The sequence below is a fragment of the Lepidothrix coronata genome, unplaced genomic scaffold, assembly GCF_001604755.1.
Source record: "Lepidothrix coronata isolate B3197 unplaced genomic scaffold, Lepidothrix_coronata-1.0 Scaffold2, whole genome shotgun sequence".
Taxonomy (NCBI): domain Eukaryota; kingdom Metazoa; phylum Chordata; class Aves; order Passeriformes; family Pipridae; genus Lepidothrix; species Lepidothrix coronata.
In genome coordinates, this window is record NW_016690182.1 from 15,227,920 (window position 1) to 15,251,913 (window position 23,994).

General features: G+C 48.7%; 1 protein-coding gene across 10 annotated transcripts in view; it reads right to left on the bottom strand.

The window, feature by feature from the left end:
• ARHGEF9 (Cdc42 guanine nucleotide exchange factor 9) overlaps positions 1–23,994 on the bottom strand; it is a 207,600-nt gene that overhangs the window by 39,634 nt on the left and 143,972 nt on the right. For all 10 annotated transcript variants that reach the window (XM_017817034.1, XM_017817026.1, XM_017817060.1 and 7 more), the window contains 3 exons: positions 12,761–12,952; positions 4,907–5,086; positions 2,296–2,528 (listed from right to left, as the gene is read on the bottom strand). In XM_017817034.1, the coding sequence (XP_017672523.1) occupies positions 2,296–2,528; positions 4,907–5,086; positions 12,761–12,952 (605 nt within the window). The remainder of the gene's footprint in view (positions 1–2,295; positions 2,529–4,906; positions 5,087–12,760; positions 12,953–23,994) is intronic.

A 23,994-nucleotide genomic window follows, 5' to 3' on the forward strand; every position in this document is an offset into this window, starting at 1 on the left:
ACAGTCACTCATAATCTCCTAGCAATTATGCCCAGGCAAGGAAGGGAGGGTAATGACAGTGACTCCTCAGCAGGGTCTCCTCACAGAACACGTTCCTACACTCTTAACTTCAGCTCAGTTCTGCAGTGGGAATGCTCAGGACACCAGCAAGCTGCACTTAGGACCTTCATATATTTAATTCATATTAAGCTGGAGTAAATCTTTAAGTGGTGAACAGATGTGGCTTTGTGAAAAATTCAAATGAATCAGTCTCAAAACAAGAAGCAACTGAAGGGAGCCAGGCTCTGAGCACCCCTGTCCCGCCTCCACACGGAGTGGGCCGGTGCCAGCCAAGCCAGGTTTATCCTGGGAATGCTAATTCCCTAATTCCGATGAGAAAACCCCATGCACGTTTTTCTTTCACGCTGTAATGAAGAAAGAGTCAGGACTGAACTTTTTGGGCTCCCAGCCCATGTCTGTGGCAGAGCTGGCAAAAACTTAAAAGAAAGAAATAACAGAAGCAAAGCATTTGGCCAGTGAATTAATAATAATATACCGTTAACTATGAAATGAAGGTAAATAAGTGGTTTGTCAATTCCATTGGGGCTGCAGTGACCATTTTCCAGTGCTCAATCTGAATGCAAGTCTAGATTCTTGCCAGATATCACGTGCAAACTTGGGGGAGAGTGCTCAGGTTTCTCATTTAGGTGCTACTGTCCTGACCTGGTGCAGGGAAGATCCACAGCTCTGCAGGTACAGTGTCAGGGAAAAGGAAGAAAAAAAAAAGAAAGAGACTGCATGTCTCTCTGTTAGGTGAAGCTCCCGGGGAATCCTGGGCCTCTCTGAGTTTTGCCTTCCTCCAGGGCAGGGATCCAGCACAGGGCTCTGTGCAGCCTGGGGTTTCATACCTGTGCTGTGTTACAGCTTCGGGGGGGGAGGGTGTTACTCCTTCTAATCAAGGGGAGCAAACATCACCCTGCTTTCCCTTTTCAGAACATGGAGAAACAAGAAAGGAAATGTCAATGGCTGTGTCCTGTCATGGACACAATCCACTGAAACAGAGCTCTCAGTCTGAATCAACTGACTGCTGCTTAACCACAGGGGAGCCCCAAGTCTCCTCAGAATGTGACTGTATGTGATGACATAACAACATGGTGAATTTAAAACATCCCAAAGGGAACAGGAATGCACTCCCAAAATAATCCAACCCTTGTGTGATCACACTGTCCACATCCCCTTTGGTATGGCCACCAAATAACTCAAACACAGAGCTCCCCTCTCTGAGGCTGCTCGTGTCCTCCCATTGTGAAGCCACTTCTGAGCTCCCAGCAGTGCTGTGGGTCATCACATGGCTGCTGAGGAAAAAACCCACAACCTCTGGGACCCCAGAGCTGCTCTCTGATACCCTAAGGTTCCCACGACTCCACTCCAAGTTTGTTTTGGTCTCGTTATGAAGTGAAAACCAGGAATTGTATCTGGAGCCAAAGGCATGACCAAATTGGTGATTCAGCGAGCCTGAATCACTCAAACTCATGGATGCAAGTCAACACATCTCTGCTCATATCACATCTCCGCTCTTCTAGAGATGCGTTTGGGGAAAAACAAAGAGGTGTTTCTGAAACATTTGTGGTCTTTTTTTCAGAAGCACCTACTTTTAAATGGGTTTTGGAAAAAGAAAGAAAATTGGCAAGGTGGGAGTAAATCTACTCTTAGAGGGCCTGATTCTTCTTTCACCTTATTTTTACAGCAGTAAGTCACAAATGAAATCACAGCTACTATTCCTGATTTACGCTGTCAGGGAGTCAGGCTGATTGCCCTCAGCAGCAGCAAAAGAGATCCCGGAAATTTTGGGAAGTAATCAAACTGCAGCTGCTCCTCTGAGCCCAAACCCCAGGGCAAAATGAGAGATGGGATCAGGGTGAAAAGCAGAGCAGGTTTTGAGTTCTGCCCAAATCTGAGCATGTTCAGGCTGGAGTTGCAGATCCTGGCCCTCCACTTGCTGTGTGCTAAGGTCCTCCTTGGGAGAAGGGAATGAGCCTTTTGGACCACTGAATGCTAATTAGGTAATTTTTCTAGTGTAACTGGTAGCATCAGAAAAGTACATCCAAGGGTAATTAGTTCATGTCTGATTATAACAGAGATGAGTCTTGCTCCATCGAGAATTGGTGCTTTGAGAAGCTTTAACTGTCTGCTGAACCTTTGCCCTGCTTCCATTTATAAAGGATGTCACCAAGAGAGGAGCTGGGAAGAAAACCCCAAGCCCTGTGTGTGGAAAGGAGCACTGGCAGCCCCCCCGGTGCCCTGGGCTGGTGTTACCTGTGCTCCTGGGCCGTGTACTTGAGCAGCTCTGCCAGCTGCAGGGGGTACTTGCAGATCTTCTGCACGGGCGTGAGCAGGAAGCCGTCGATGGCAATGTCGATCATCTGCTGCAGGAGGCGACACGCCTCGAAGAAGTGCTGGTACCTGCTGTCCTTCATCAGCTTGGAGAGCTCCATGCACGCATCCAGATGGTTGTTACAGTACTCCGAATAGATCCAGAATCCATCTTGCTGTGGAGGAACAGGGACACATCAGGCAGGTGACCCAGCTGGCCAACAACATATCCCAGCTAGAGAAGGGCAGGGTGAGATGGGAGACTGGGGAGAAATCCTTCCCTGGGAGGGTGGGGAGGCCCTGGCACAGGTTGCCCAGAGAAGCTGTGGCTGCCCCATCCCCGGAAGTGTCCAAGGCCAGGTTGGACAGGGCTTGGAGCAACCTGGGCTAGTGGAAGGTGTCCCTGCCCATGGCAGGGGGTGAAACGAGATGAACTTTAAGGTCCCTTCCAACCCAAACCATTCTGGGATTCTAAGAAAGCACACCCCACACAGGAGGAAGGACAGATCCCAGAGTACTTTTCCTGCTTAGAGGAGGTGCTGATTGCTGTGGGGGAAAAGGGAGGCAGAGAGGGCCCTGCACACTGACACATGGCTGAGATCCTGTAGGTGCAGGTGTGTTAATGTGAACCCTGTAGCTGTTCTCAGTTTCAAATTGTGCTGTGGGGTTTTCATTAGAAAAGGTAAAGGCAGAACCAAGATCTCTAGATTTTGCTAAGACAAGAAGACAACCTTTCTAGAGCTCTTTTCCTGAAAGATCACGAAACATCTGGCAAGTGTTTTAGGAGCTGGGTATGTTTGAAATTCTCTTTACCAACAGGGACCCCGAGGCACCAACCACTGTGGGGATTTCCTCAGGGCCAGAGAGCCAGAAAACACCAAAGAATGGAAAAACAAAGAAAAAACCCACTCACGCATGTGCCCCCCTCCACCTTTTGCCCTGGTCTAACAAGTCTTTTGGTGCCAATTTTGTTGGAATTTCCTTTTTCTGCCATCACTGACCACAGATCTGCCATCACCCTTAACTCAGGCTTGATTCATCTGGGCCACACAGACAAGGCAATGGAAGGTCAAAGAAAGATTTCACTGGAAGAGAGATGGACACAACCTGACTGCCCGACATCCCAATTTAAAGTGCAGTTGAGACAGCCTAGCTAAAGCCCAGGTGTTGTAGGCCAGCCTAAGATGCTCCATCTGGTTGTGGCCAATGCCCTACAAACTACAGAAAGGACAGACTTTATTTTGTAAAAACACACTTGCCCAGCAATTCTTATTTCTCAGTCCTTGAGGGTCCAAATAACCTGCCTTTCAGGGAACAAGGGAGGCCTAGTATCCTTCCCATCCCCACTGACTGAGCCATGCACTCACAGCTCTCCCTTCCTGAAGCAGATGAGGAATAAAATGCTTTGCAGATCCATGGACAGGATCTTAACATTCTCATCCCTCAGTTTCCCCAAATGGCTGAACAGGGATAATTTATCAGGAGTTTATCAGCCAGCTTTCAGCCCCTGTCTGGTGACAGGTAAGTCTCAGATCTTCCTCCAAACAACAGCAGCAATTCTTACTATTGTCACTATCAATGACTTGACAGCACAGCCTCGAGTGATGACATTTTAGTTACTGATTCTCACCAAGATTTTGTACATCTTCTTGGCACAGAGGTGGAATGTGATGCTGCTTCGGAAGGAGCAGCAGAGATTGCAGCCACGTTAACGCCTCATGCACCTGGCTCAGAAGGAAACTTGCCTTCAATGAGAGGACCAGTGATGCCTAAGAGGCACTCTGAACCTCTTTAGGGATGCCCTGCTGAAGTTTCAGGAACGCCTGTCAGGAATTTCTCTAGTAGGAAATGAACTGCTGCCAGCTCAGCCCTGACCCAGCACAGGACCTGCAGCCCAGGAGCACCTGTGAGCTCTGATACCACCCTTCATTCTGCCTCAAGGAAAGCAGGGCTGTCATTTTCTTGACATTTCCTGACATATTTCCAACACTGGCCAATTTATCAGCTTCTGCAGTAGGTGGCTATGGAACGGGATGATGGACTGGGCCACTGAAGATGTGTGAGTGTTTCATGCCTTGCAAGTGCATCTGAGTGCCCCAGAAAACAGCCCAGGCACCTGCTCTCCTCTACTTTTCTTGTGTAATGCATAATTAAGGCCTCTTTTTACCTCTCTGGACGTTCTTACCTCCTCCAACCTTCTGCTCACCCATGACCTGACTAGGAGGCCTATGAGTGGGTTTAAGACACATTCTGAAGGTGGGGAGCAGGTGAGACATCACACCTACATAATATGATTAAGGGTAGATGTAAAAAGGTGCTAGGATTCAGATGTACTGGAGGCTATCCAACTGTATGCTCCAAGTTCTCCCTCCTCTGTATCTCACAAGGTAGAACCATGGAGTAGTCCCTGATATGTTACTAAAACACTATGACTCACAAAAGTTACCCTGAGTGGTTCCTGCCTCCTGACTTTTTCTCCTCCCGCCCCCACACACAGCCCCCCATTCCCTAACCAACCCCAAAAGTCCCAAACAAAAATGCCAAAAGCACTCACGTGTTCCAGGAAGCATGGTCCAATCTCACTGAGATGGGGGTCCTCGTTGTTGTACTGTTTCTCCAAGTCCCGGACAAAGCCCATCTGAAATCTGTAGATGTCTTCGATGTTCCCAAAGATGATTTTTAGCTGTTCATCACTGAACATGTCCCTCCTCTTCCGGCACTGCTTTAAGTAACCCTGCAAGGAGCAAGAAAGAACAATTTGCAGAGAACAGCAAAATCTGGCTGACAGCTCCAAAGAGGTGTGTTCCAGTGTTGTAGGCCTGTTCCTTCCAAACCCACTGTCTTCCAACACCTTATATCCAGGGCAGCTCCTACACACATTGCTGCTTCCACGTCCTTTTCAGTGGCACATGGTGTTACAGAGAAAGCTGCAAGGGGCTGTTTGAGCACCCACCCAACTCTGATTTCTCCTTTTAGCCACAGTAATCAGGACAAGGAAGCTGTTTAATATCTTTATCAAGTTCTGTTTAATATCTTTACAACGATCTGGATGAGGGGATTCAGTGCACCCTCAGTAAGTTTGCAGAACACCAAGCTGGGCAGGAGAGTTGATGTGCTGGAGGGTGGGAAGGTTCTACAGACACTGAGCAAATCACTTCATCCTTCTGTGCTTCACCTGTGTGGATGACTAACATGGAATCATAGAATTGTTAAGACCGGAAACAGCTTCTAAGACCATCAAGTCCCACCACAATGATTTAGACCAGAAACTTTGCAAGGTCAAGCCTCATGTGCTGTAACTGGCCTGGTCTGTTCTGCGGCCTCTTGACTGAAAAGAAGTAAAATGGGGGTCATCGGGAGATGACTTTGCTTACTTTGCTTGCCTTTATTATATAGGAAGGGAAAAAAAAAAGAAAGGAAGAAAATGCCAGCAGCTCCAGTGGAATGGCTATATTTGGGAAGTCAGGATGCTTAGTCACACAGCCACACTGCCAGCTGGTGACATGCAGCTGCTGGGCCACAATGAACCATTGGAACACTGTAATAAACTGTCTCTCAGCCTCACCATGTGGTTCTTGGGAGGGAGAACTTCAAACACATGAATGAGAAATGCAACTTTGGCTGACCTGGCCAGGACCCAACCTCTGTGATATCCAGCTTAGTTCAGAGAATGCCGCTACCCTGAGCTTCCTGGCTTTTTCAGCTTGGGTTACAGAATACCTTCTGCATTTCCTAATCCAGGTCTCTCTTCCTGCAGGAGCTCCTTGATGAGTCATTTCCCTGGGCTTCCCTCTCTCATTTTTCCAGGCCAGGAGGAATGGGAGCAGGCTGGTTCCTATGTTGCTGGACAGTCGCGGGGCAAACTAGAACTCAAACTCAGGAGAAACGATGCAGAGAAGCTCTCCGTGCTGCTGCTCATGCTTACCTGCTTATCTCAGAAGAGCTTTGCAAACACCCAAGGAAAAAGCTGTGCCCTGCCACGAGGCCAGGCTGTCCCTGGCAGGGCTCCAGTGCCAGCGGTGCCGGTAATGCCCATGAGCCGCCTGTGCCGGGACTTGTGCCTGCTCCGGGCTGCCTGCAGGCAGCAGCCTCCCCTCCCACTCTGCTCGGTGACATCCCTCCCTGCCTGATTCCTGAGAACATCTCTCAGCCTTGCGGTTGTCACCGGCTGTGACTCCTGTCCTGACTATTCCCATCCTTCCCTGACTATTCCCATACTTCCCTATTCCCATCATCCGCGCACTGGTTCATCACTTTGCCGGAGTCACGTGTTTGCAGGAGCTGAGGCAGCACATTTCTGCACAGGCATCTATAAAAGCACAGGGAAAATACAGGAATATGTGGAGTTCCCAAGCCTTATTCCCTCTATCCAGCCAGTGCCTTTGGATGGGTGGTTTCCAGCATAAGCAGGAAAAGGGAGACTGAAGATTAATACATAACACGCAGTAAGAGGCAGCTAGAAGGCTGCTGCAGAGTTTTTCCACTAAATTTACTTCTGTTACATAAAACAGTGTCATCTTCCTTCTGCTCATCCCGTCAGGTTTGCTCAGAGAAGGGATAGCTGACTGATGAGCAGATGTTGGAGAGTGTTTTGCTCAATGAATACCTAAAAATAGCTGCCAAACTATCTCTCTTTAAAGTACTTTTCCATGTAGTCCCTGAAGTATAGGCCAAAGTTGGAAAGTATTTGCAGGAGGTTAAGTGCTAAGTTTTCTTCACCCAAAAGTGGATTTAGAGACAGTCAGGAGAGCTGGACCATCCATCCATCCATCCATCCATGCTGCCTGCCTGAGAGCAGGGTGAAGGAGAGAATGAGGAGGTAACAGCCACTGCAGGCTGTAACTTCAAAGGCAGCTCTGATGATATTCCAGTTTCTTTCTTCTCTGAGCTGTTTTGGGGCTGTCTACACTGCCCTGTAAGCATTCCTCAGCTTGGCCCAGTACCATTTGGGCTATAAAACACTGTGCAGGTGAGTGTGGTACTGATATGCACATACCCAGAATAAGCATAAGAGCAAAGCTGAAACTGTTTGAACTGAAGAGGCAAACCAGAGCCACGTTTGGTGGCAGGATTCTACAGCACTTACTCAAATACCTGTTACAGCTACCACTGAATGTCGGGCACTGTGATTGCACTAAAATATAGAACAAGTCTTGGAGGAACACAAGCCTGTTCCTCAACAGGGCAACAATCAGCCAGCTCCAAAGCAGAAAAACAAGGTGTGCACAAGCAGGATGTGAAAGACAGCTACAGGCTGCAGAGATATGCAGTACAGACCCAAAGAGCTCTCTGCAGTCACTCTGCAGTCTGGTATCTATGGAGGACAGACTGGGCACACCAAGGAAGCAGCTCCTTAGTCCTGGGCCTCTGAAGGAGGGCACCACTGCTGCCAAGCAGGTTTTATGCTGCTTCGCTATGAGGCAGCACAAGAAAGTGCTTTTCTTCCATCTCTGAGGATGAGTCAGGCTAAAGGACCCAGATCACGTGGGGACTTGTCTCATCAGCTCTGCACAGCGGCCCCGGCCTGACATGCTGAGCTGCAACCAGGATGTTTTCCATGCGGCACTCAGAGCTGTCCTGGCACCAAGGCAAGGCTTAGGTGGAATCCAGTTGACGTTATTAAAAAATAAATTCAAAGTGAAATTACTTGGAAAAGAGCAGAATGCAGCACTGGAAGTTGGCTGCCCTTTCCTACCTCCCACCTCCCAGTGGCTTGTAACATGGAGGATTCCTTTGATCTCTCAATTGCCTTGCTGTTCCCATCCAAGCCCTGTCACTTCTGCCTCTAACACCTCCTTAAATTGAGCTGTGTCTTCCTAATTCCTCTGCTGGTCCAAATCCTGCCTATTTCTCAAAGCCTGGCACCCTGCTCTTTCTTCTGCCTCTGGTTCTTCCACCTGCGCTCCCCAAACCAAACCCCCTCCCCGCCCCTCTGCTCCCCCTGAGGCTCCTGTCCTGCCCTGGACAGACCCTGTGCCCTCCCAGGATCAAACCCCAGGGGCAGCAGGTTTCTTTTCAAGCCCAGAGATTGCCATGCATCCAGAAAATCATGGAATCACAGAACCACTAAAGTTGGAAAAGCCCTCTAGGATCATCAAGTCCAGCACCACCACCTTGTTCACCACCTTGTTCACCACTAAAACACGTCCTCAAGTGCCACATCCAGATGTTCGTTTAACGTTTCCAGAGATGGTGACTCCACTATTGCCCTGGCCAGTCTGTTCCAAGGTTTTACAGCCCTTTCCATGAAGAAATTTTTCCTAATATCCAACCTAACCCTCCCCTGGCACAACTTGAGGCCATTTCCTCTCGTCCTGTCACCTGTTACCTGGGAGGAGGATGTGGTGCTTCACAGTACAGGGCTGAGCAGCACTGCCTGACAGTAAGGCTGGCTACTGCTACCCATCCTAAAAACCTAGTTTTCAGTACTTTATTACTTTTCTAAGCATTAAGTGCTAACCCTGACATTCCTATTGCTGGGTGTTTCCTTAAGGCTCAAGTCTTTATTCTTTCTTTTCATGGAATCATCATGGAATCACAGAATGGTTTGGGTTGCAAAGGACCTTAAAGATCATCCACTCCCACCCCTGCCATGGGCAGAGACACCTCCTACCAGCCCAGGTTGCTCCAAGACCCACCCAACCCGGCCTTGGGCACTTCCAGGGATGGGGCAGCCACAGCTTCTCTGGGCAACCTGCGCCAGGGCCTCCCCACCCTCACAGGGAAGGATTTCTTCCTAATATCCCATCTAACCCTGCTCCCTGTCAGTTTCTTGCAGGCTCCCTTCAGGTCCTGGAAAGCCCCAGTTAGGTCACTCCAAAGCTTCTCTTCTCCAGGCTGAACAATCCCAATTTTTCCCTTTGGTGATATTTCAGAATAATGATCCATCCACTCCTGATAATGTAATCCAAGCAAAACTCCACATTTTACCCCCAGTACAAATCTCCACAGGAGCGTTTCTCCCAGCACCAGTTCAGTCCTTCATGCCCTAAGTGAGGGCACAGCACCACACATGGGGGCAGTGGGGCTTTGCTGGGATGGGCAATTCCCTTCAAGCAGCTGCTTCCCACAGGCCTTGGCTTGCACAGATTATTTCCACCCTGGTGTTTGCCAGCTCCTGAGCTCCTGGCTTGGCCAGACTCATGCCAGGGGTGTTATGAGCAATAACATGGTGTATAATAATACAACATGATGCTCCAAAGGGCCACGGCAGACCTCGAGGATCAGGACGGTATCTACATTCGATATCGTACTGATGGAAGCCTTTTCAACCTAAGGTGACTGAAAGCCCACACCAAGACCTTAAACCATCTTGTCCGGGAGCTGCTCTATGCTGATGACGCCGCCCTTGTTGCCCACACAGAAGCAGCTCTGCAGCGTTTAACATCCTGCTTTGCAGATGCTGCTGAGCTCTTTGGGCTGGAAGTCAGCTTAAAGAAGACAGAGGTCCTCCATCAGCCTGCACCTCAGGAAGTCCCCCATCATCCCCACATCACCATTGGCTAATCAGAGCTCAAATCAGTCCAACAGTTTAATTACCTAGGCAGCCTCATCTCCTCAGATGGTAAGATTGATGGGGAGATAGACAACAGGTTAGCAAAGGCATAGAGAGCTTTTGGAAAACTCCATAAAAGACTACGGCATAATAAACACTTGAAGAAAAGTACCAAGATCAGTGTTTACAGAGCCATAGTGTTGTCTACTCTCTTATACAGATCTGAATCATGGGTCATCTACCGCCACCACCTGTGTCTCCTAGAACGCTTCCATCAACGCTGCCTCCGTACAATCCTAAACATCCACTGGTCAGATTATGTGACCAATACATCTGTTCTAGAACAAGCAGCAGTCACAAGCATTGCTGAGAACACAGCTGCGCTGGGCAGGGCACGTCTCCAGGATGAAGGACCAACCACCCCCTCCCTAAGATCTTGCTTTATGGTGAACTTGCCACCGGCTGCCGCAAGAGAGGAGCCCCAAAGAGAAGATACAAGGACTCCCTGAAACAACATCTCAGCCTCGGCCATATTGATCATCATAACTGGTCTACTCTGGCCCCAATTGGGAGGTCTGGAGACACACTATCTATAACGCAGCTGATGCCTTTGAGAATGCCCGCAGGATCAGCATCGAAGAGAAAAGACAACGCAGAAAGAATCGTGCCTTGCAGAATATACCACCTAAGGAGTCTTTCTGCTGTGCCTTTTGCAATCAGACATGTCTATCTCGTATTGGCCTCATAAGCCACCAGGGTGCTTGTAACAAACGTGGGTAGAGCCTTCCTAAATCTTCGTTTGCGAAGCCCGGACATGATGAGGTATTGGAAATACATTGTGAAGCAGAAGAGAGAAATGGAAGGGCTCTTAATCACTGTTCTCAGTAACAACCACATATCCTAAAGTGCCTCCCTGGTATTAGGATTTGTTATTCATTACAGTTCAGCAACAAGACTATGACCACACACTGCTAAACTCAGCACTAAATCAGGCTCAAGCTTTGCCACCCAGCCAGAGCCCCTCTGCCACCCCCTCCAGTGCCTCACATCGCTGCCGTTCCACCTGACACCCTAAAACAAGGAGCCAAGGGAAGCAGGGAATTTGCCACTGTCAGAGCACTCGTGCAGTTCATGGGGGTTTGTGCTCGTCCTGAGGCACAAATCACACCTCTGTTATCCATCGGGGCACTGGGAGCTCCAGCCAGCCACTCTCTCCATCTCCAGTCATGCTGTGCCCAAATGCCCAAGCCTTCTCCAGGCAGAGGGATTGCTCTGATTAAACTGAGCACAATGAGGCTCTCTCAGCTCTCTCCAGCAAGGCACAGCCCATCATTACACAGATGAGAATGCCCATCTCAGTCCTCCTCCTTCCTCAGCAGAAGCAGCTGAATCATTTCCTGGTGCTCTACCTGGAGGTAAGATTTATCCCCTCAATACCATTTTGTATCACACAGAGCAAAGAAAGAGCTTTCCAGATCTCTCTCCTATCTGGGACATAGCATTAGGTGCAGTAAATCCGTGTCACCCCATGGATGTCAATGCAGCTGTATCTGGCTGTACCTCCTGAGAATCCCACTTGGCAGAAGCACAGTGACATGGCTGAAGGTGCAAGTTAAGGTTTATTTAATTTTTCAATGGAAAAGTGCAAATGCAGAAAAAGAAACAGTATGTGGAAAAGTGCCTGCAGTTCTTCCCTTCTCCAATGCAAAGCTCTCTGACCGAAATAGCACAGTGAAATTAAGCTCATTTGTTTGCAAATTGAAATCCCAAGACTCTTCTATATTTGAAAAGTGTCATAGATGCTTTTTGGATGGCTGCTCTGCCTCGTCAAGAGACAAGCAGCAAGTAGGAAGGGAGGAAGACATTCTTTTAAGCAGAATCCTCAAGGGGCTTCACCACATTGACTGGGTACAGGCTCACTAAATCCTAAACATTCCAAGGGATGAGCTGAAAGGCATCCATGGGCTTTGATTTCAGTGCTAGCAAACTTCTGCCTCTCAGAGATAAGTACATGCTCTACATAGAATGCCCAAGCTGTCCTGTTGCCCTCTCCAGTGCAACTGTGCACTCCCCTTCCTACACGCTCTGCACGCCAGGCTCAGCTCAGGGCACTAATCCTGTGTGTAAGGGGTTGTAGAGGTTAATTGTCACATCATGAAGAAGAATCAAATTGGGGATGAGTGGGGTCAGTCACTAAGGTCCATTTGTTTGCTGTTTTCCTTCCACTGGATAAACCTAATGTACTTCATTTCTCACGGTGCAAACATTTTTCCATCAGTCTCACCATAAGCAAAGGCAACTGGGGGCCATCCTGAGCCAGGGGAAATTGTGAACCGGATATGAAAGGCACAGATGACACGGGTAACTGATTGGTTTAATTACAACCTCATTTCCTCAATCACAAGTTCAAAAGTAGATGGCACTGGGTTTTAATTAAGAGGACTGCTTGAAGGTTCTCAACCTCATCATGTTTCAGTCAAAGAGATATGGAATAAAGGGCCGGAAATTGTACTTTTAGTTAATACAAACTGAAGGAATTATAAGATCCAGCAGAAAATTCTCAGAACTATCAATACTTATCAACAGATACTGCTCCTCTATAGACACACCACTCAAACACACTGTGGCTTTTTCACAAATAATTCATGGACAAACCTCTCCTGACAGCCCACTGTGTCCTGCTGAGTTCCCAGGGTCACAGCCCATGGACAAACCTCAGCTTATGGACAAACCCTCAACCCATGGACAGACCCTCAGCTCTGGACAGCCCACCATGTCCTGCTGAGCCCCAGGGTCACAGCCCATGGACAAACCCTCAGCTCTGGACAGCCCACCATGTCCTGCTGAGCCCCAGGGTCCCAGCCCATGGACAAACCCTCCCTGTGGACAGCCCCCAGGGTCCCAGCCCCGTACCTCGCAGATGTCCTTGAGGTGTTTGATGTAGTGGCGCTCGGTGCTCATGATCTCGTTGATGACGTTGGCTCTCATCTGGTCGCGGTTCTGCACAGTCCTGCCCAGGCACAGGCAGTCGGCGCTGGGATCCAAGTGGCCGTTCTGCACATCGCTGGTCCCCTCCTCTACCCCATCCTCCTGGTTTACCCACAGCTGTTAGGAGCAGAGGGGAGAGCAAAGGGCTTATTCACAGCAGCATCAGGAGCCAACAAGTCAGGATTGCCTGGTTTTTGGGAGATCCACTCCCTCCTCACACCCACAGCGGTCACCGGGGTGTCCACATGGCTCACAGCCCACACAGTCCATTTCTGTGGTTGCCCAAAGGTTGCCCACACACTGCCCAGCTCTGCCCATAAGTGAGGAGTTGCAAGTGTTGTCTGTTTTGATCCCAAATACAAAATAATCATGTGAAAGGGTGACTGAGTCCTGGATGCTACCAAGTGCTCCGAACCATGGACAAGTGTAAAACAGACCAGTCTAAGGAGAACTGCAGGTACTGGTGCAAAGCACTGCTGTGCCAGTTCCTGCCCACCTCCAGCTGGGGTCTGTCTGAACAGAAAGATCCTCTGGAAGGAGGGATAAGCCCTTTCCAGGTGACTGATTTAAGGTCAAGATGCGCCTGGTTCAGAGATGTGAATGAATGCGCACATGGGCACTGGGTTGTGTTCCTGGGGTTTCTGTAACAGCCCAGGCCAGAGTTTGTGAGTGAGCATTGATTTCATTTCACAGCAGATTTCCTCATCAGTTCACATGAACAGCCTTTCTGACTCAGGCAAATCCCCCATCTCAGCATCCCGAGATTGCGATCCCCAACCCACAGGGACAGCACTGAGTAAGTCTCCTAAAACCTGGGGGCTGAGGGCAGCTCGGAATGGGGTGACAAGCACTGGGCACTGAATACTCTACACTGGAATAATTACAAAAAGCAATGAAAAAGTAACACTCTGTTTTCAGCACACTGAAGTTTCTTTCCATCATCAAATAAAAAACCTACACTGAAATTGCAAACTAAAAGATTACACTCTCTCTAATCTGTGTCTGAACAAGCCTGCGCTCTGCACACAACATACGGATCAAGGGCCTCCTTCTGTCACCTTTTCCCCCAAATAAAACCTGCCTAAAATAACTCTGATTGACTCAAATTGGGCTCGGGGTAGTTTGTAAACAAGCATTAAATAATGCTTAAAGCTGACAGAAACATCCCCGTCTTACACAGATCACCTCAGCTATGATGGAAATCAAGCAACTTCTCTCCTCAGCCTTTAAAGCCCAAATACTGAGGACTTTCAGACCTAAAAATTCATGTACCTGTGAGCAGTGGAAGACTCCACATACATAGCACATGGGGAACTAACGGCATCATTAACTCGATCTTCAGGCTTCCCTTCAGTGGTAATAGTTTTTCATACATTCCTATTATTCAGCTTATATTAGGCTTTAAACAGATTGTAAAGGGCAGTGTTCCCATAAATTAGTGAAGTAAAAACCCCCAAACTTGCTCGTGCTCCTTCCCTGCTTTCCCCACCAACATCGTATTCTGCTAAACCACCTCTGCTAAACCACCTCCTGCAGCTCCCACATTTTGCCATCCTACTGTGAGTTCTAAAGGCCATAAAACCCCCAAACCCATCTCTTCTCTATCAGAATGTTACTGCTGCTGCAAACTTGGGGGATAAAACAACCCCAAAAGCAATAAAAAGCCAAACTTGTCGCCCTGCTCCCAAGTGTGCCCAGTGTCTGGAGCTGTCAGGGATTGGACAGGAGGGTGTAGGGCAGCAGTGCCCATTTAAATACCAAGATGCCTCTTCCCTGGGCCACCAGCCCTACCTTGAGCTGCTGCCCCTGGGCTGTGCTCAAGCAGTGCCAGGTACATCCCGGGGCAGCCCATGTGCCCGAGTGAGCCAGTGGCAGAGCTGGGATGGATCCAGCATCCTGCCTGCTCTGCCCACGCGGAGCCCTGCCTGTCCCTCCCCCTGCCCTGGCATGTGGAACCTCCTTTGGCACATCAGGAGACCGGAGGGATATGTCAAAGCCTTCACAGAGGCCAAACCAGGGCTGGAGCTGAGGGAGAGAGCAGGTCAGTGACCCCAGTCAGGCCCAGCTGTGCCAGTTTGGAGACACGGAACCCCTGGGAGCTGCAGCACCCCTGGGAGCTGCTCTGTGGGCCTTTCCCCAGGACCTTCCCTCAGGATGGGCTTCTCCATCGGGCATCTGCTGCAAAGACGGACTAGCTCCTGCTGTCTCCCATTTATGCGGCTACACATGGATCTCTGAAAGGGGTTTTGTACAACTTCTATCAGCACTGGAAGGCCTGGGTGAGCCACTGAAAGGTAAGGCAGGGATCTAATTCCACTCAAATATAGGGGGATCCAGCATGGAAAACCTCTCCTGGCACACTGAAACAAATGTCAGAAGCATGTCTCTTGTTCAGAGAAACAACCCAAAAGCTGGTTAGAAAACATGGCTCTTCCCAGCAACCCCTCTCTGCTCTGGAAGAGGTTTTGGGTACACCGAGGCAGAGCAACACTCCATGTGTGGGTTATGCTGAAAAATAAATGCCCAAGTGCTGCTGCTGAGTTCTGGCCACATTGATGTAAGTGACCTCAGGGGACAATCTACTGGTATCAGTGACACCTACTGCTCTGCTGAGAAAACCTGGGGGCACCCTCAGAAGGGAAAACGGGACCTGGAAGGACAGAATGCCATGGGATGCCATGAGGGGTATGTCCTCATGGCGCTTCACTGGCATTCCAGACCAAACAAATGTTGAAAATCAAGCAGGACTAATGTGGGTATTAATTCCTGTTGGCTGAAGTTTAAAATAACTTCCCACCCTACCCTCCTGCTCCTATGAAAATGAATTTTGCGGCTTTCCCAAACCCAACTGGAACAGCCTGTTACCAAGTGTTACGACACTGCTGCCAGTCTGGCAACAGAGCACACTTCTAAAGCTCTACTTCCTCGAGTCAGGTGAGCATGAGAAAAAATTCAATTTTTATTTAAAACATAAAGGAGGAAAGATCTAATCATAACAACTATGTGCATGTAAGCTTGAATCATGAATCCTAAGACTTTGAAACTCCAAGGCAAACAGCAAGCTTGCAAACTTCCATGATTTCTCAAAGATTCTGTCTACCTTTTGTGAACGGCAGGAACACTCCCTCCTTCCTCATTTGGGAACCTCAGGAGTCCTGATTTTTTCCTTAATAAAATTTTTGCTCCTTCCTGCCAGGATTCATGTTCCCAAAAGGACAGAAACCACAGTTCTAGTCTAGACGACTTCTGCCTTAGATTAAAAACAAATGCAACAGTTTTATCGGGCCCAGAGGAAGCTGAAGGTGCCTCCCACCCTATGCTCTCCAGCCTCAGCTGCTGGAAGGATGAATCCCACTGTGCTGTTCAAACACTCCTGCTTTCTGCCTTAGCCTCTAAAGCTCTCTGAAATTCCAGCCTGGGTCATTCTTCCAGGGCATCGTTTGAAGTTTGGACCATGACTCACAAAAGCCAAGGCACACTGGCAGCTCTGCCACTGACCTTGGGCCAGTCACTGAAACTAGAGGAGGCTTTCCCCACCTAAAACCAGGGATAATCACAGACAAACTCAGGCAGACATTAAATATGGACTTAAATGCATCTTGTGGGCTCCCCAAGCTCTTGTACTTATCCATGAGCATCAACCTGGTTAGACAGACCTGGGGTCTGATACTGGTTTCGCACCTCCAGCCTTCAAATCCTGGGGAGAAGTTGGGACATGCAGGGATATGAGGAGGTGGCACTTAAAGAGTTAACTGTGTCCTGTGTCCCAGAGCCACCACCCCAAGCTGGATCCTCTCTGCTTCACTGACCCACTCGCTCTGACCGACCGAAGCGCCGGCACTGCAGGCGACAGCCGGGTGGAACAGCAAACGGGGGTGACACTGGCTTTGCCCAGAAACTTATTAAATGTCATATTTAGTTGATTTAGAAAGCACTGCAGCATTCCTGTTTTAGCCCAGTCACCTGTAAGGAGGGTGTTCACTATGTTTCAGACACGTGACTCTCCCAAAAATGCTCTCCTGCCTGAAATGTCAGACCTCCTTCCTGTGGAGAACAGCTGAGATCCCGCTGATGGGAAAAGGTCCATCACCTCCCCATCTTTCCAATGTGCACTGGACACAAACGCACAGATGTACCCTCTTCCCAGTGCAAATACCCCTATTTTTTATAAAAGAAACTTCATAACTCTAGTTTTCTCCCAGTTTCACACCATCTCCCCAGCCTTTCCAGCTCAGGATGGGTGGCTGCCACTCCTGGGAAGCTCCTGTCAGGCTTTCCATGGAGCAGAGATGGGATGTCAGTTCCCTGGCAGCTCGTCAGCTCTGCTGCTCACTTGGATTTCAAGAAGCCTCTCCAGGCTCCTGTCCTGTCCTCCTCAGCACTCCAGGGCTGTGGCTTGGCACAGACAGGGGGTTAGGACACCAGACTAAATTACTGCATCCACTGCCACTGGGTTTTTAAGAATAAATAACAACAGCTGTTCACCAACCATCAACAACCCTACAACAATAAATCAGCCTTCAGTGTCCCTTTAAACACCTCTGCAATGCAAGACATCCCGGGCTGTGAAATAACAGCACTGTGTGGGTTCCCCCCATGCCATGAAAAACGCTTGGCGTCAAAACAACGAAGTCTGCCCCAAGAGCCATTTCAAATGCTTTGTGTCAAGAATTAATTAAAAGAAACCAACAAAAACTACAGAGGGAAAAAATTCAAGTTGCATAATGCTCATCCTACGTGATGTTTCCCATTGAAAGGCCACAGTACACGTGGAGAGGAACAGGCTTATCGTGAGGATCCCAGTCCTATTTCAAAATTCAACCCTAATTGGGAAGTCATGACCAGCTCCTGCGTAATGGAATAACTTGCAGAGGCAGATGAAAGGAAAACAGTGAAATAAAAAAGCCCCTTTTCCCTAAGGACCAACTCTGGGAGCCAGGGAGAGCTGATCATTGCATTGTGCTAGTTTATGCTCTGTGTGATTGATATCCTAAAAAGGGAAAAAAGGAAGACCCAGGGAGCTACAGGCCAGTCAGGCTCACCTCGGTGCCCAGCAAGATCATGGAGCAGATCCTCTTGGAAAACAAGCTAAGGCACATGGAAAACAAGAAGCTGACTCATGAGAGTCAACGTGGCTGCACTGAGGGAAAATTGTGCCTGGCAAATTTAGTGATCTTTGACAAGGTGGTTACAGACCTGAGAGCCCCTTCCAGGGCCTAAAGGGGCTTCAGGAGAGCTGGAGAGGGATCTGGGACAAGGGCCTGGAGGGACAGGACAAGGGGGAATGGCTTCCCACTGCCAGAGGGCAGGGTTAGATGGGATATTGGGAAGAATTTTTTCCCTGTGAGGGTGGGGAGGCCCTGGCCCAGAGAAGCTGTGGCTGCCCCATCCCCGGAAGTGTCCAAGGCCAGGTTGGACGGGGCTTGGAGCAACCTGGGCTAGTGAGAGGTGTCCCTGCCCATGGTGGGTGGTGGGACTGCATGATCTTTAAGGTCCCTTCCAACCCAAACCATTCTGTGATTCTATGATATAAAATTCTATAAATCTGATTCATCAATTTGCAGCTATACCCAATGGTGCATAAATTCACCCAAGGGCACTGGTCCAGCATGAGCTGACCTGCAATTATTGCATATTGAACCTGCTGAGTGCATGCACTGTATGTAGAGGACATTTTACTTGAATAGGCACTGAGGACTGATCATCTCATGCTAATCAGAAATCACAATAAAACAAACATTTTACCAGCCATCTGGATTATTAATCTCCATTCAGTGGATACTCACAAGGACAAAACTAGCAGATAACATGCCATTCCGGATCCCAGCTCACAATTAAATAACGTGGCAGACTAATGACACACAGAGATCTTTCCAGAGAGCTGTTGCCATTCCAGGGAATCTGCTCACCAGTGATTTTATAACCAGTACCAGTGTGAGCAGCCCAGCCTTCACCAACACCTGGTACCGACAGTGGATTACAGTGTCACTGGCCCTACAACTGCTCAGCAGTGTCAGAGGCTCCAATACGCTCCAGGAATCTGCTGCACCACAGGACTATATCCCACCTGGCCACGCTGCCCTGCTCGGCAGGATTTGCCCCTTTCCCTCCCCCCCGAGCTGGCTGTCGCTGGTGCTGTGCCTTGTTTGCAGCCACAGGCCCTGTGTCACATTCCCGCTCCGCTGGACTGACACTGGATTAAGAAGATCACTTACTTATTTGCAATCAAGGAGGGCTCGTGGTGCAGAGCTTTGCATAAGTAAAGCATCATCAGTCTCCTGGTGTCACTCCAGTGGTCCAGGCACAGCCTCTCCCTGCCCTCAGGAGGGAGCACAGCCTGGCCTGGGCTCTGCAGAGGTGTTTCCCCTTCCCTGCCTCCAGAGAGGAGTGAGGACCTCAGTGTCCTCCCCCGGCCAGCCCTAGCCCCCTGCCCTGCTGCAGGACTGTGGGTGGGATGCTGTTTGCTGGGAAACTAGCCCACCTCCCTGTATCCTCTTCCAGGACAAGGAACAGGACGTCTGTCAGTAGAAGGAAAGTCGAAGCAAGTTGCTCTTTTTCCTCCCATGGTCCCACCACTATTTTCTTCTGCAGCCCGAACTTCTCCCTGTGTAATCTGCCTCCAGCCTCACCATCCTTCGCTTTCCTCCAGTTCACAGGCTCCTAGATATCCTCTCCTTCCTGCAAAACCACTTCCAGTTCTTGCTCTCCCCTCTAAAACTCTCTGTTCCCAGCCTCAGAAATTCCCTTTACCCAAGGTGCGAAATACCCTTATTTCCGGAAAAGGAAAGAGCAGAGGATTCTATAGGGTCAGCTTCAGGCTCTGCATCCATGAAAGGTGAACAAAAACAGCTCCAAGGAACTGGCCCTGTGCTTACTCCCTGTTTCCTGCATTCCAAATGCACAGACTCCCGGGGGCTGGAGCTCCACCATGTAGCAAAAATGTCTTGGACACTGCAATAAAGTGGATGTGCTTTGTTTTATCCATCGAAATACTGGGAATTAGGGCTCAGCCCTCCCCATTTCCCAAAAACCAAAAACCCCTACTGTGTGATGGTACAAGGGGCAGGAATGAAAGCTCTGAGCTCACTGCAGACCCCTGCGAAGGGGAAGGCTCTTCCCTCATGACCCCCTTGGCAGGGGACAGGGAAGGCAGGCTGTGAAGATTTGTGCCTGGCTTGCCTGACTCAAAGAATGGCCTCAAAACTCTGGTTTTCCACCCGCAAGGCAGCTTGTAGAGGGCAAAGTGCCAGTGCCTGCCCCTGTGGGGACCCGAGGGATGGGACCTGTCTGGGTGGCACGAGCTGTGCGGTCCCAGTGGCTGCAAGAGCACAGGTAGCACTTGGGGCTCAAATGCTGCTTGACTTTAAAAAACCCCAAACTACTTCAGCCCATCCTGTCTCTGTGCTGTGCCCAGACCTCCACCAGAGCTATTTTTACGCTGGATTTGCCACGGGAGAATAAAATCTCCTTTAGAAGGCAGTGACTGCAGCAGGCACTGCAGCACATCCCACTCTGCATGTCCAACAGGTGATGCCACCTCAGCACCACCCTCTTTCCTCTGGAAATCTCATCTGGTGCCACTGCCACCTATGCTAAGGGAATGCTAATGCAGGGACTGCAGCAAAGGGAAGAGCAGGTGAGTGATGAGCTGCTGTATCAATATATAATCAGATTTTAAAGGCAAAAAGCAGCAGATGTGGCTGGCTCTTGGAATTACACCTGCAGTACAGAGCAGTCACAACTCCTGCAATAAAAACGAAAACCACGTACCCAATAAAGGTACGAGCTGCCAGGCCCTGGGACAAGGCTCTGAGTTTAGAGTCTCCTCCTCCACAGCACCTTAAACACTCATTCCAATTTATCCAGCACTTCTCCTTTAGCAGCAGAAAATAAAGTGGGTCAAAGGCAGCTTTTCAGCAGGAAAATCAATCTAAAATTACAGCACTTGAGGGAACCAAGGCAATGGTGAGAGAGAACATGGTGCTGCCCTCCTCCACCCCTGCATCTTCTCTTGGAAGAGGTACCGCACACAAAGAATTCAGACATCCTCCCTGCTCAGGCCTTAGGAGGACCCTTCATTTCTGCACAACAACTCAGGCACTGCACGAAGCTGCAGTAAAACCTCCTCAGCCCCAGCTTTGCTCTTTACCTTGGCTTCCTAACATAAGGAAGGTAGACTCACTGCTGATGAATTGAGAAGAAATACATTCTGGAAACTCAGTCTGCCTCTTGGATCCAAGAAGACTAAAGACAGCTTTACAGAGGAATAAATCCCCCCCTCTGCCCAGGACAGGAGCACTCTGCCACGTCTCTGCAGGAAGATTCCACTGCACTAAATGTTCATGAGCTTCACTTGTTTTATTTCTTTTTCAGTGGAAATATATCAGAGCCCAAACACAAAGCCATTTGACTTCCTGTGCTTGGAGTGCCTCACCTGGGCCCTTTGGGATGATGATGTGGGGCTCTGCAAGCAAAATTTTGGTTTGTGACTTACTGTGTTTTTTAAAGGAGACCTCAAGGTACAACAATGGATCCATGTGCAGCACTGTTACTCTGTACTGTAAATCCCTCCCTACCAACACTAAGCCTATTTTTTTGAGCACATGTCAATGCTGGATGTGCTGCTATGCAAAAACTCATATATATATATATATATATATATATATAATACTTGCATTAACAATTTTAAGAATCCTGTGCTTCCCAGAAATAGGAGTTTTAGTTGGTACACTGTATGTAAGTGATATCAACCCAGTTAGTTACCTGAATGAATTAGTGATGAATCAAGTTTAACTTAATTTCTAATCTTTTCAGAGGGTACAGACCAGTAAATTCAACTCTACAACTTAGGATATGGGGGGTTTGTCCTCCACAGTTTTAAACAGGAAGTTTAAAATTCCTGTTTAAAATTCCTGCTGGTTTTTCCAGTTGCACCTCCCAACCTGCCAGACCACTGGAAGTTCACAGGACTTTCACAGACAACATGCACTAATCATGGAGTTGATGGCTGCACCCTGTGGGTGCCCAGGATCCCTGGATAATGTGCACTAAAATACACACAGATACCTTCACTTGTCCTAAACAGCTCATTACTGAGCCTTAAATTTAGTTCTGGAGTTCTTATCCCCCTTTCTGACTCATGGGTTTTCATAACTTTCTCCCTGAGTGCAGCAGTTCCCTGCAGAAACCAATGACCATTCCCTATTAACTCCAAATTTTGCTTCTCCTATGTTGTGCTTTTTCTTTTCCCCAAAAAGCACTGCTTTATCATCCACTTTCTCCTTGAGAGTTGTTGTGTTCCCAAAACTCTATGGCTTTCCTCTCTCCCCCTTTCTTCCAGCCAAGTCCCAAGCTACGAGAGGATTACTGCAGGTGTGAGCATGGAGACAACAACTCCTGCATGCGCAGGGAATTTTTGTGTGCCACCCCCGACTCTGTGTGGAAAGAAGGCCAAAGGAATCAGCAGGTTCCTGTTTTCCTCTCCACTTCCAAATGTGAAGTTTCCTGCTATGAGATTTCGTGAGTGCCAAGTGCTTTGCCAAAGGTTTTCAGATGATCTGGCTGGAGAGCAAGAAGCGTCAGACATCTCATTGCAAACTAGGTTTGCAGCCCAGTTTTGTCCTCAGAAGTGATCCAAAGGACTTTCAGAGGAACCCAACTGTGCAGTGATCTTCTGCTGCAGCCACTGTTAGTACTTACAAGAGCCCTGAAGTCTAAAATATCCTAAAATTATTCCTATTTGTTTTTATACCTGCCTAGTCTGTCTGACATCCCTCACTTGAATGCTATTCCTATTCTGCTATTCAACATGCTGTTGTTCCCTTTTCCTCCTGGTACTTGCATAAGAGAAATATAAAGAAAAGCAATTATTTTGCAAGTAAAACTAGAACCACCCAGGCTAAATCAGGCAGTTTTCTGGCATCATGGCTCAAAATAAAACAGAGAAAAACCCAGCCTCCTCTTGATGAAAGAGAGATCAGCTGCTCTTCTCTCAGTTCTTTTAGTTCTTATTCAGCTGCTTTGGAAACCTGGGGGGCAAATCTTCCCCTCCAGCCTCCCTTGAAGACCAGTGGACAAAATGGGCCAAAGCTCTTATTTTTTAAATATTAATTCTCACTCAGGGCAGCAGAGGCAGGCAGCGCTCCCCTTCAGGAGTGCATCAGTCTGTCCCAGGGCAGCGGCTCGTCCCAGACCACCCTCAGCAAGTATCTCCCACATGGAACAGCCAAGCCGGCCCCAGCAGAGCTGACAGAAGGATTGATCTCACTGGAGAAAAGTGAAGCCACAGGGTTGTGACTTTAGACAGAAGGGGCAAGAAACCTGCCTGGCAAGGCCACCGTGATGCTCAGCACCAAGGGTTGTTCCAGGACGTCGATCACACACTTGTATACAACAGTCTGAGATTCACTCATTCCTCTCCTTTGTTTTTCTCAGTTTCTAAACCCATCCTCCCAGCCTTTGAAAAGTGTAGGGAGAGATGGAGAGTTCAGCCAAGTCGAATGATCCATGGGTTTGGGACTTGCTCATTCAGCTGCTCATTCAATATTCAAAATAATTTTGGGACTTGCTCTTTCAGTGTGGTGTTTTCAGGAAGCAGGGCAGTGCAAAAGCAGACTATTCTCAAACCTCCTGTGAACAGGATGTTTATGACATCACACAAAAAGGGGGGGTAAATCTTCTCCCCAGAATCACAAAGAAAACAGCAATGGTCAATGCACTGAGAAGTTAAACTGGCCCAGAACATTTAGTCTTTAAATCAAGCAAAAATAATGAGACAGATTGTTCTTGTTCAGCCTTTCCAGCTGCAGCAGAGGAGATGTGTTAGGGACACAGGTGGGAGTGTTTCTGCAGGAAGGTTTTCACCTCCATCACACCTGATACAAATCCATTTTCCAGACTTGTTGCCTCCACTGGCTGCAGGGTCAGACTCACAAAATTGTTATTATTCTGGGAAAGAATAACAGCATAAACTTTTTCAGGCAGCCCAGGCTCCAGTTCCAGCCACTGATCTCTTGCTCTTGGCACTGGCCGGTCCTGGGAGAGACCCAAGAACTGCACCCTGACTATCACAGGGGACAAAATTGTGTGCTGGGGAGGCAGCAGCAAGCAAAGGTCTGAGTTCCTCGTTGGTGGTCACTGTAACACCAGAGGAAAAACCA